Below are 13,583 nucleotides of genomic sequence, written 5' to 3'. Positions count from 1 at the left end.
CTGATAATATCTGTTTTGACTATGTTGCTAGATTACGTAGAATAAATTATAAAGACAAATCATTATATAATACATTTAAATGGAATTATCCTGATAATAGAGTAAATTTCTCATCACGTATCAAGAAGAGCACACACCTGGAATTCAGCCAGAAACAGTCTTCCTTCATCAGCAATCTTCCTCTTATAAGTTTCCAACAAAATATCTGCATGGATTGGCTCCACACTCATCAGTTGCTTTTCATCATCTTTAAACATATTAAGGATTCATGACTAGGGTTATGTCCATCTTTCACGTGTTCATACAAATTTCATTAAATTTATCGCTTGGATTAATCCTTTGCTTCTGCCCTTCTCACACATACTACCTGGAAAGTCTCAGTCACATACAAAGATTCACCTATGACTTCTGAATGTTGTACTCCAGACCTCTTCTGGGCTTTATTTTAACCTTTCAATCTCCCAGATTTTCCAAAGGGTTATCCCACATGTACATCAAAGTCAGAATGCCCAAAGTAAAAATCATTTTTCCTTTACTCCAGTATTTCAAATCTCAGTAAACAAGATCACCATTCACAAACTAATTTAAGATGGAAACTTCCACAGTTATAGATTTCTCCCTCCCTCTCCATATCCAGTAGGTGACTGGGTACTTTCCATCCCTCTGCCAGTGGTCAGGTGCAGGCAGCCCTCCTCATCCATGTAACTACATCTTCCCAAGTCCTCTCCTTGTCTCTAGTTTTTCCCCATACTGATCTGTCTTTTAAACTGCTGCAAATTAGTCTTCCGAAATAAAATAAAAGCATGCAACTTTACTTGTCAAAAAAAAAATCTGACACTCTTATTAGTGTTTCATTGACTAAATGCTAAGGTTTGAACACATAACGTAATATAACAATTACCATACTTATTTATCTATATCATAGTTATTATTTTTTCCTTTCATTATTTCCACGTTTAAGTTATCATGAAATTTTGTAAACAGACAAGTAAGAGAATATGATTAATATCCTTATACTCAAGACTCAGCTAAAAAAAAAAAAAGAGCTTAGAGTGGGAGAGAGCCAAAGCATAAGAGACTGTTAAAAACTGAGAACAAACTGAGGGTTGATCGGGGGTGGGAGGGAGGGGAGGGTGGGGAATGGGTATTGAGGAGGGCACCTTTTGGGATGAGCACTGGGTGTTGTATGGAAACCAATTTGACAATAAACTTCATATATTGAAAAAAAAAAAGACTCAGCTTAATTTGCTAATCCCTTTATACTAGGCTATGAACAAGTTGTGTTCATGTGTTAGGCCTCCAGAGTACGAAGCACTTTATATGGTATGCTTGCTTAATAACTTACTAAGGAGTAAGAATACATATTAACCATAAAGAGCTACAATTGTATATGGCTCCTGAAAAGCAAAGTTTCAGAAAATTAAGCGAATATAAACTGCCACTCATGTAAAAAATGTGTTTCTCCTATTCACGTCAGTGTTCTCTATCAGATGATGCAAGACGATGTCCATTAAGGTTGCACATTTGTCTTAGTGTCTGCAGAAATTTCCGTCCAAATACAGCTATCAAATTGGCCATGTACAGTCACTTCTTTGGGTTGTTGGGAACCTCTGGTATTCATTCGTTGTGAACTCAAGGCCACCTTTGAGGTTTTAGAGGGTTTGGGTAAGTTCTAATGCATGCCAATGGACAATTAGTATGAACTTTGAGATAAAATGCTTCTTTGACCCCCCCTAGTCTGCTCTGACACCTTGAAATCGATTCCCCTTCTCTGCTCAGGTACTTGTTACTCTTGTGCTCTTCATTCTTCCCTCAGGCTTTCAAAACGAATCCTCAGAACATTTCATCTCATTCATCTATGCATTCTTTGACATTTATTGAATTCCATATGCTCACATAGATACTCGGGATAGAGCAGTGAAATGAGGGGAAAAAAATCTCACTTTCACATCCCTAGCTTACATTCTAGTCATGGGAGGATAGTTAACAAATAAAATATATAATGCAATATCAAGTAGTGATAGATTTTGCAATGGAAAATAAAGTCAATGAGAGGTTCCAAAGAACCAACACTAAAGCTTTTGTTTACTGATTTGGTACCTGCTTTTGCAGAGGGAAAGCTTTCAGAGATAAGTTAAAACAAGACAGAAGAGTTCTTAAATTTCTCCTGTCTTGACTATGAGGAGACAGATCATTTTATTTATTGTAAACAGTTTCAATCTTTACCTCTATCCCCTTTAATGGATCAAAATCACATTTAAAAAATGAAAGAAATAATGTACAGGTTGAAAAAGAAGGGGAAAAAATGGGATTTCTTTTCCTCTCTTAAGTCAAAATGCATTTTTTGTCATGTCCTTAAATGGGCCTTATGTGGAAACAGCCACCATCCCACCTTTTAACCTTTGCAGAGACTTGAGCACACTTACTACCTCTATCTCTATGTGACTTTTTGTCTACTCTTGGACTCCCTTATTTGTTGGCCTAATGTCTCCCCACAATCTTAGGTGACTCAGATGCCTGCCTTTCCCACTCACAAGCTTCTATCTTCTATCTTTCTCTAGAAGCATACACATTCAACCACTATGGCATTTACCAAGTCGTTGTCATATTTGCTGATACTTCTGCCTTCCTCTATTAGATTTTCAACCCTTTAAGAGCAGGGTCTGTGGCCTATCACTACCATATATTCAGCTCTGGCACAATACTTGCCAAATAGCTGGAAATTCATAGTACTTACTAATTGAATAAATAGATAAGTGAATCTAAGTTTCTTCATTGTATCAACAGAGGAAGTCTAGGTTAGATAAAAAATGTTGAATTCTTATTTAAAATGAATAGATTCAAATATGAGGAGGATATTCATCAGTAAAAAATTGGTATACTTACCCCTTTCAACAAGTTCCTGCTGTTCATCTATATCACTGTGAAAATAAGAAACGTAAGTGTCTATATTTTTTAAGAAACATAGAATTCAATTGGGATTTGATTTATATTTAATGAATGTATTGAAGGAAGGAGGGAATGGAAGCAGGAAGGATAAAGAAAGAAGAAAGGACAAGAGAAGGGGAGACAGGAGAAGGAAGAGAAGGGAGGGGGAGGGGGATGAGGAAGGAAGGAGCTTAGCAGGGGAAAGAGGAAAGAATGAAGGGGAGGAGAGGAGATGGAGGAGAATGGAGGGAAAGAAAGAAAAAGGAAGGAAGGAAGAAACCAACCAAGGGTTGTCTGCTAAACTCAGGTAAGTGACTAAATTATTTTATTTTAAAATTCTTGTTTTTCATAAAATATGGTTGTTCCTGGCCAAAAGAAATACCTATAGTTCCCTCGACACTTCTTTCTTTTCTTTTTGCCTCTATCATTTCTACATCCCTTTGACCCACTTTTAACTAAAAGAATAAATACCTATTCTCCCCCTTTGTTATTATTAAAAAAATCTATAACAGTATTACTGTAGAAAATGTTACTCTTTACTACAAACCAGCAAGATGTTGTGAAGTTTTTGATCAAAAGTTCATTGATGAACTGGACTTAATGCTGCTTCTCATTCTATACGTAACTGGTTCTAAACTTGCCTCATAGATAGATGTCTTCATCATTATTACTACTATTTTTCATTTTGAAATCAACTCTTACCTGGACCTTCTGTTGCGCAGGTCATAGATTTTGTAGAGAACGAAAAGCAGGGCTAAGAATGTCACAATGATCAGAAATACCAGAAATGAAATCAATGCTTTAGAATTATCTAGAAATGAAACATAACACATGAAAGGAGATTATTATGTCAAATACATTGCTGGGTTCTTTGAATAATCACATTTAACATACTTTCATTTTTATTATGTCCATGTCTTTTGAGGCTTTCAAACAAATAAATTTTTTAGAATGAGACCAAACACAATAAATTCCTGATATTGTATATTTTGCCCATATTATTCAAAACAAATAAAAACATCTTATATTTTAAGAAAGCAATTAGAATACAGAAGAGAAACTCTCCTTCCACAAAATGCTATTCTTTTATGCAATGCTATCATTTAGACTTAATTCTCTTTCTTTCAGTCACTCCATTTGGAAGGGATTAGAGAAGGAGTCTAGTTATTATAGATCTCAGAGAGAAACTCATTTGGTGTAACTTTATGTGCACAAGTGGATAGCCTCCCACAAAGATCACAAAGGCTTCTGTCCCACACAGATAAACTTTCTTACCATTGAGGTATAAAATCAATTAACCGAAGGACAAATTGTTTCTTTCTACCGTTAGGATTACTTATCCTGATGTAAATGTTCACCAGGGTTTAATGGGAAATCATACCCTCTTCTGGAGAAGGACAGAGAAAAGACAGTGTACTGGAAACATCCGTTGCCCTGGGGGAGTATCTCCTACTTTTCATATACAATGAAAGGGCAGAGAGGAATGCAGTGAAACCAGGGCCTCACTTGGGAGCTAGACTGCTTCAGTTCCAACCCTCGCTGTACCACTTCCTAGGTGGGGCTTTGGCTAGAATCTTCATTATGTTTGTGACTCCATTCCCTAATTCCAAAAATGAGGTTAAATGAATTGATTCACAATAAACACTTGGCACGGTGTCTTGGACATACAAGGACTAATTACTCACTATTCAAAAAGAAAAAAAGTTTTGAGTCCTACTGTATGCCAAACACTGATTTAGTTACATAAGATATCTCAGAGAACAAAACAAGGATCCGTGTCCTCATGGAAATGACCTACTGACACGACAGACACTTAACAGTGCACATAATAAATAAGCAGATGGTAACGTAGGTTAGAAGATGATAAAGACTGTGAGCAGGTGAGAGAGTTAGCTAAGCAGATATCTGGAGGCTGCCTGTTTGAGGCAAAGGAAGGGTAGGGCAAGAACCCACAGGTAGGAGCATGGCCGGCATGTCCAAGGAATAGCCAGAATGCCAATGTGGCTGGAGTGGAGCCAGTGAAGGGTAGCAACAGGAGCTGCCACGTAAGAGTATGACACGGAGAGGGGAGAGGCAAGGGCCAGATTTGTAGGGCCTGGAAGCCATTTTAATGATACATTAGCTTTTTTGTTACACAGGCAGCACCTGCAGGATTTTGAGCAGAGAAGTGATATACTCTGACTACACATTTTACAGGTTTTTAGGACTACTCGTTGAGAATGCCATAATCCAGGCAAAATATGGCAGTGGTTCATACCAGATTGGTGGCTCTAGAGTGAGTAGAAATAGTTACATGAAGTTATAATTAATGGCCATCAGGAAGACTGTGGGTGCAGCGGAGAGCAGGAGCTCACTTTTGGATTTGTGAATTTGAAAAATAATTAGACATCCAAGTGGAGATGCCAAATAGGAAGCCTGAACATGCAAATGTGGAACTCTTGTACCATAAATCTTGCAATAAAGGGTCTGGGGCTGGACATAAATTTGAAAGTTTTCATCATGGAGCTGTTATTTAAAGGTAGAAGATTGAATAATTCACCAGGAAATTAAAATTAGATAGAAAGGAAAGAAATCCCAAGACTAAGTCCTCGGACACTCTAATATTAAAAGTTTGGAGAGGAAAGATAGAACCAGGAAAGGAGACTAACAAGTGAAATAGAAGAAAATCAAGAGCGTGTCCAGGAAGCCAGTTTAAAAGGAAGTCTTTCAAGGAGGAGGGGGTAATCAACTATGACGAATGGTGTTGATAAGTCAAATTCAATGAGGACTGAGAATTGACCTTTTGATGTACTATCAGAGAAGGCATTGTTGGATTTGACAAGAGCGGTTCAGTGGAATAGGCAGACCCAAGAGAAAAATAGGAAAAGAACCAGAGGCAGTCAAAATACAAATCTCTTTCATAGAAGCTTTACTGTTGGGAGGTGGGGGGTGTGGAGATGAAATAAAGGGGTGGCTGAAGAGGAAATAGTGTCAAAAGAAATATTGTGGTTGCTGTTTGTTTTCAACAATTGCATACCGATTAGACTTATCTAGCACAGAAGGGAAATAATGATGCAGGAGAGAGAAAAGAAAGCTGTTGGATGTGGGAATTGGGCGATTCATGGGATCAAGGGATTCAAGAATAATTTCAAGGGTGATCATAATGATTGATTATGAGTTTACATTGTATATGGAGGGATTGGAGGACACCAAAGGGATGTGGAGTGGTGCACCAGTGTTATATATTGCTACTATGGTTTGCTCTGGCTAATGGAGATAGGAAAGGAAATGATGTTCTTACTATTTTAGATGAGGAAATTGAAATTCAGTCATCCTAAATCATGGTTTTTTTTTTTTAACTTTTTAACATTTATTTATTTTTGAGAGACAGAGAAAGAGCACGAGCATGGGAGGGCAGAAAGAGAGAGGGAGACACAGAATCTGAAGCAGGCTCCAGGCTCTGAGCTGTCAGCACAGAGATCGACGGGGGGCTTGAACTCACAAACTGTGAGATCATGACCTGAGCCGAAGCCAGACACTCAACCGACTGAGCCACCCAGGTGCCCCCTAAATCATGTTTTTAAAACAATACAGGAATAATACATTTGAAGCAGTTTGGTAAGACTGAGAAGACTGGGTATGCTGGGTATTTAATCAGCCCTCCTTTCTTTCTTGTGGCAGAGATTGGCTAATGCTGAATCCACCTGTTTTCTTTTCCTTCTGAATCAGCTTTACTTGCTGTTCAGTGTAGCCATGTGACTGAGATAAAGGTAGAAGTGAGATATGTTAGTTCCAGGCCTGGTGCTTAAACCCTCTGGAGAGATGTTACACACTCTCTTCTCCAGGTTGCCGGATGGATGTTGGCAACCATAGCAAAATTAGAAGCTATATATGAAAAATGGAAACCCTATGTCAGCCTAGAGTTTTGAATGAATATGTAGAACCTACCTACACGCACCACCTAAACGCACACAAACACCGACCAATTGGTGTAGGGTAAGAAATAAATTTCAATTCTGTTAAGTCACTGGGATTTGGAGGTTTATCCGTTAAAGCATCTTTGGTTACATTAATTCATTGGTAACCCTCATTGACCCCATACTTACTGAGAAGTGCTACACTGGGATAGTCTCTAAAGATACAGCAGAATATAAGGCATGAGAAGTTACCAGTTCTAAAGAAATTTTCATTCTTTTGGGGGGAAAAAGTGCTAAACAGGTAAACCAACAAATAAAATAATAATGTATTTTCCTTAGATTTATGAAAGAGTGAGTAGGTGGAAAAAAAGTAAGGGGAACTTATTTTCTACACGTTCAGGAGTGGCCTTGGGCATGAGACTTTCTATAACCTGAAAGATGGAAATGACCCAGCTAAACAGACAGCTGCCAGAGACCATGTGTCTCATGTTCAAAATGTCTATAACTGGAAGTTCTTAATAGTAAGAATAAATTAATTTCAAATAGAGACTGGCAGATGTTGGACCTGAGTTTGAATTCTGGCTCCACCACTTCTTTGACTGGAAACAAAAAATAAATTGATTGAATTATCTAAGTTAAAATTTCCTCGTCTATAAAATGGGAACGATTTTATTTTATTTAAAAGGATTTTGTGAGGATACATGGGTTGTATTGAATATTTTAGAGAAGTTCTTATTGCAATAGACTCCCAAAATGACCCAACGTGTTTTTCTCAAATTCTTTTCACTAAAATTATCAATAAACCTGTGATTACTGGTGTATATATTGATCGACATGATTGTTTCCAGAATTTGTGGATAAAAACCTCATCAGAGGAACAATCATCTAAACTCATCCACCTCAAGGAAATTACTAAAATGAAAGCATGTTACGAGAAAAACAGGACACCTTGAACTGAGATTTTGCAAGAAACTGCCCCAAATGACTATGAGTAAGCGTTTCATTCCATAGCAATTAATTAGGGTCCATTCTACAGAAACATTAAGTAGCTTCAGACTTGTCTTGATAAACTTATTAATGATAAAACAACCAAGACCTCAGATATATATCATGACCTAAGAACATGTCTCTCTCCCTTCTTTCCAGGAATTCTGCTAATATTAAAGACCTAACAGTGGCATAGATCCATAATGCCAGAAAGAATGGGAGAAGGGAAATTAGAGTTAGAGAGATTTCAGCAAGTTTTGGAAGGTAGAAAACAAAGGAGAGAAAGCCAGCACCAAAATAGCATACTGCATAAGATCCATACCAGTTACCCAGAATGCCTGAGTCTCAAATTTGGAGGCACATAGACAGTGGAAATGAATCATAGGACCAAAAATGGTACAGTTGAATGTCTATTTACAGAGAAACCAAACACCCTTTGAAAAGACACTCCAGGGAGGAGACAGAAGTTTATTCTCTGAGAAAATTGAAAGGAAAAGGTTAAGAGACTCAAGGTAAAATCAGGCTCAGAACAGAGCAGGGATGTGGCCCAGGACTGAGATTAGGAGGGCAAAGCCAGTGTCTGCCTATGAAATGGTTGAACACCTGTCCCTCTGCCCTACTATGGGAAGAACCATTCCCCTACACTGTAACACTACTATAAGAAGTATTACATTGATTAATTTCCAGAGATAATAAATGGCACTGGAGAAAACAAATCATAAATATTACAAGGAATCTCCTCAATCAACAGTCCCTGGAAGGGCTACAGAACTTTTTTTTAATAATTTATTATTTATTTTTTAAATTTACATTCAAGTTAGTTAGCATATAGTGCAACAATGATTTCAGGGGTAGATTCCTTAATGTCCCTTACCCATTTAGCCCATCCCCCCTCCCACAACCCCTGCAGTAACCCTCAGTTTGTTCTCCATATTTATGAGTCTCTTCTGTTTTGTCCCCCTCCCTGTTTTTATATTTTTTTTGTTTCCCTTCCGTTATGTTCATCTGTTTTGTCTCTTAAAGTCCTCATATGAGTGAAGCCATATGATTTTTGTGTTTCTCTGACTGACCAATTTCACTTAGCATAATACCCTCCAGGTCCATCCACGTAGTTGCAAATGGCAAGATTTCATTCTTTTTGATTAGGGCCATAGAACTTCTAATCAACCTTTTCTATGGTCTCCCTGTAACTTTGATCAAACTGCTGATAAGAACCGAACTGTCAAAGAAATCCTCAACAATAAAGGGGGGGTTCCAAAATAATAATTTGACTTAGGAGTTCCAAAATGGGACTAACAGGAGCTCCAGAAGGATTACAGGGAAAAAAAAAAAAAAGTGGAATGAAAAAAAATTTCTCAGAGATAGAAGTCTCCAGGTCACAAAAGCCAACAGTATACAAGAAAAGACTCATGCAAGACAATGAATAAAGAGGAAAGCCTAAAAGTCCCAAAGAGAAAAAAGATATGAGAATACAGAAAAAGAACGAGAAACAGGATGGCATTAGAAAGTAATACTGGATGCAGGAGAATGAAACAGAAATACTTTTTCAATACTAGGTTTTTAAACTCAGAATTCTATGCCAGGTCAACCTATGGATCAAGTGCCAGAGTAGAATTAAAGCATTGCATTTTTATGTGTGCCAGAATTAGAATATTTTCTTCTTACACTAGAGAATATATACCAGTAATTTTTTTTTTTAACAAATGAGATTCAGATGTAGCAATTCTGAAACAGGAAACTAATGAAGGAAAATTTTACCACAGTAGCTAAGCTGTATACCTAGGTAGTCCAAATCAGAACAGGAAGAAAGGGCCCCAGGAGCTCTTTCGGGAACATTGTCAACGTGTGGCTAATGAAGTCTTATGCCAGGGAAGCTCAGCAAAACTTTTCTAGGAGGTGCATTCTTGGCAAGTCACAACCCAAGACTTCTCCTGGTGAAGACATTACTATTAAAACCTCATTCTGTCATTTATCTATTACAAAAATGCCATCGTGAGTGAAGTCAATAAAACTTTTTCTGCTTGGTGAGGAAGGGACCATGGGATAACACTCTAGCTCCACGGACATGGAAATCTGATAAAAGCGGAATGTTAGCTGCCTTTCTAGGCAATGTTGCCAATGACGAAAATGATCCCTGGTTGCTCAACTGTACCTGGACAGGAAGATTTATGTGTGAACCACACTGTCCTGGTGCAAGCCCCAGTTTTCAGTCTCCCTGAGTGGAGTAACCCAGGGCACATCTCATTTTTGGGCACAATCCCTGTGGCATGTCTGGAAGCTACTCCCAAGGAACTATTCTAAGAGATACCGATTCCTTTCTTAACAGGGGGCTTCTAAGCAAGGGCAGTCAGCACACCCACACATGTGACCCAATTCTCTCACATCTCACTTGCCTCTGGGAGGGTCAAAGAACAGTTCCAGGGCTGCCATGGGCACTGTGACCACTATCGCTACGCCCCCCTTGCTGGCGCACTGTGTTTTCTGTTCTGTGTCTCCTTGAGTGAAATGGTATCACATCTGGCCTAGTAAAATGTGAGTGAGTGTGAAACGTCCAGTTGAGTCTATGACTCCCAAGAGTAGGTGCTGCAGCTAGAAGTTATCTGCATAGGCAGAAAAAAAAAAAAAAATTCAATGGAGTTGTTTTTATTGTAAGGAATTATAAAAGAAAAGTATTTATATGGAAATAAAATCAAAGCTATCCAGTTGAATTTGGTGGGCATTTAGTATTAGAAGCTTTTATTTAATAAATCAGAGCAGGAAGAATGGAAACTTTACATGGGACCTGGGACAACAGTTTGGAACATGAACTTTTATATGTTTCCTCTTTTCAGAGACTTTGGGAAATAAGGCATTAGTGCTTGCACACATGCATGTGTGTGTAAGAGAGTAAGACTGAGACATTGCAATGATAGCATCAGAAACTGTCTAGAGTTGGAGTGCCTGGGTGGCTCTGTCAGTTAAGCACTTGACTTCAGCTCAGGTCATGATTTCACGGTTCATGGGTTCAAGCCCCGCATTGGACTCTGTACTGATAGCTCAAGCCTGGAGCCTGCTTCAGATTCTGCGTCTCCCTCTCTCTCTGCCCCTCCCCCACTCTCTCTCTCTCTCTCTCTCTCTTTCAAAAATAAATAAACATTAAAAAAAGTAAAAGAAACTGTCTACAGTTGATAACACAACACAGAAATTTACATCATTTAATTTAATTTACAAACATACAGATGGTGAACAAGCTGAGAAACTTAAAACAGTGTACTGCCTTCTCCCTCCGTAGGATGAAATCCATGGGCAATGTTACTAACTCTAGAAAGAGGAGCAGCTAATATTCTTTACCCCTATAGAGATAACCATAAGAAGAACTGAAAACAGAAATTGTGAAAAGTGGCTGTCTTGGTGAGCAGGACAATGAGTGGGGAGTGGTGACACACAGCTGTTATTGTCATTGTTATAATGACATTTAAGTTTAAGTGATTTTTTTCTATCTGCAACTTTATTTTGATCAAAATATTTAAAATAACAATGATAAAAAATTAAATCGCCATGTTGTTATTAAGCGATTTTTATCTTAGCTGTAGTTAGGTAAATCCGGACGGATTTGTATCTAATGCCTGCCTCTACCAAGCTCAACTTTGAGGGACAGAATAAGACAAAATAGGTAAGTCTCCAAAACGGTACACAAAACAAACATGTTTTGTTAACAGTCATGAAAAATGTCATAAGCATACTCATAATTTAAGTCTATACAGATACATCCTCTTACAAATTGTTTTATGAAATCTATCCTTTAATAATGGAATCTCTTAATTGAATTTAAAATACTGTATTTTACAGGAGACGGATTGATGGTTGCCAGAGAGATGAGAGGCGGGGCGGGGGGGGGGCAAAATGGGTGAAGAGGAGTGGGAGATACAAGCTGCCAGTTATGGGATGAGTAAGTCACAGGAATAAAAGGCACAGCAGAAAGAATATAGCCAACGATATTGTAATAGTGTTATATGGTCACAGATGGTAAGAACACTTGTGGTGAGCATAGGATAAATTGAAGAGAAGTCAAAAGACTCCATTGTACAGCTGAAACTAATGTAGTATTTGTGTCAACTACACTCAAATAAAACATTAAAAATAAAACAATATTGTTTTATTCACCTACACATGTTTTTTTCAGAAAACAAAATATTACCTTGATAGGAAATATATAAACATTTAATAATTAAATATAAGCACGAATGTAAAATAATAAAGGTTTGTAATGTTAATATATATTTTAGTATAATATAATAAAGAGCCACAAAATGACTTACAAGATGTTGAATGAAAAACAGATTCTGGAGTTCCATCATGGCGTCCGTTGTTGTAATAGACCTGGATTCCAGTAATAAAACAAAATAGTTTTCTAATGTGAATTTATCTATCATGATGCAACACATACATTATTTCTCATACAATGGTGTCGATTTTAATTTAAAATATACAGGTTAACTTTAATTTAAAAATAGAAACCTCAAGATTATGTCAATGTCTTATTATCAAATAGTTTTTCAAAGAAAATATTTAACAGTGAAAAAGACATAAAGAAATCTTAGCTTATTTGGCAACAACAACACCAACAATAATAATAGTATAATCGGCAAGAGTAAGTGAAACTGAAGGAATAAACTCCAACACATCAAATTCTTCAAAGCTTAAATTTAAAATTCCCTATTGATAGGCTAATATCTATACATTTTATTTAAAAGGGAAACTACCATGTACTGTTTATAAAAGTTACACACAAAATGAACATACAATTTGTAAAAGTAAATAGAAACAATATGACAATCACAGTGTTTATAATAAATTGATATTTAGTTCACAAGGGTCAAAATTATAAGGATTGATACCCCCAAGTGATACAAGGTAAAATCTACAGTATTAACCTAACTAGGAAAACTCCCTGTGTCTCATAATATTGAATACAAATAAAGCCAAAACAATTTAGTTATACAAGGGAAACTGAAAAGAATAAGAGAGCAGTAAGAGGCTTTGGCAAAAAAAAAAAAAGAAAAAAAATAGGTAAAAACAAATCTGAATAATATCATTAAAAGATAAACATGATACATTTGGACAATATATATCTAAGTTTTTACCCTTTGGAAGATATATAACTTCCTCAGTACTCACAGAATATTTGTAAATATTCATTATACATTTAACTGTAAAAAATACTCCATTAATTCCAAAAAATAGAAATTGTAGGACTTCTGGGTCGTTCAGTTGGTTAAGCGTCTGACTTTGGTCAGGTCATGATCTCGTGGTTTGTGAGTTCGAGCCCGCATCAGGCTCTCTTTTGAGAGCTTAGCATCCTCTGTCCCCCTCTCTCTGTCCCTCCCCTGCTTGCACACATTCTGTTTCTCACTCTCAAAAATAAATAAACGTTTAAAAATAGTAGAAATTATAAAAGCTAATTATCTTTTAAAAGCTAGAAACACTATCTCTTTAAAAAACAGATAAATTAGAAATTCTTTCCAACTGCAATATAAATTCTTGGGAAATAATGATCAGAACATTCTACTCTAAAAATCCACTTGTTAAATTTTATGTCAGTCATTGAAAAATTAATAATAATAGGGGCTCCTGGGTGGCTCAGTCGGTTAAGCATCCGACTTTGGCTCAGGTCATGATCTCACAGTTTGTGGGTTCAAGCCCCATGTCAGGCTCTGTGCTGACAGCTCAGAGTCTGGAGCCTGCTTCAGATTCTCTGTCTCCCTCTCTCTCTGCCTCTCCCCCACTCTCACT

General features: G+C 37.1%; 1 protein-coding gene across 5 annotated transcripts in view; it reads right to left on the bottom strand.

The window, feature by feature from the left end:
* PTPRC (protein tyrosine phosphatase receptor type C) overlaps positions 1 to 13,583 on the bottom strand; it is a 120,503-nt gene that overhangs the window by 23,197 nt on the left and 83,723 nt on the right. For all 5 annotated transcript variants that reach the window (XM_015543850.2, XM_015543851.2, XM_015543852.2 and 2 more), the window contains 4 exons: positions 12,110 to 12,170; positions 3,631 to 3,739; positions 2,887 to 2,921; positions 138 to 247 (listed from right to left, as the gene is read on the bottom strand). In XM_015543850.2, the coding sequence (XP_015399336.2) occupies positions 138 to 247; positions 2,887 to 2,921; positions 3,631 to 3,739; positions 12,110 to 12,170 (315 nt within the window). The remainder of the gene's footprint in view (positions 1 to 137; positions 248 to 2,886; positions 2,922 to 3,630; positions 3,740 to 12,109; positions 12,171 to 13,583) is intronic.

The sequence above is a fragment of the Panthera tigris genome, chromosome F3 (genome assembly GCF_018350195.1).
Source record: "Panthera tigris isolate Pti1 chromosome F3, P.tigris_Pti1_mat1.1, whole genome shotgun sequence".
NCBI classification, from domain to species: Eukaryota; Metazoa; Chordata; class Mammalia; order Carnivora; family Felidae; genus Panthera; species Panthera tigris.
The sequence above is the reverse complement of the archived record's forward strand: the minus strand, read 5'-3'. Positions and strand labels throughout refer to the sequence as shown.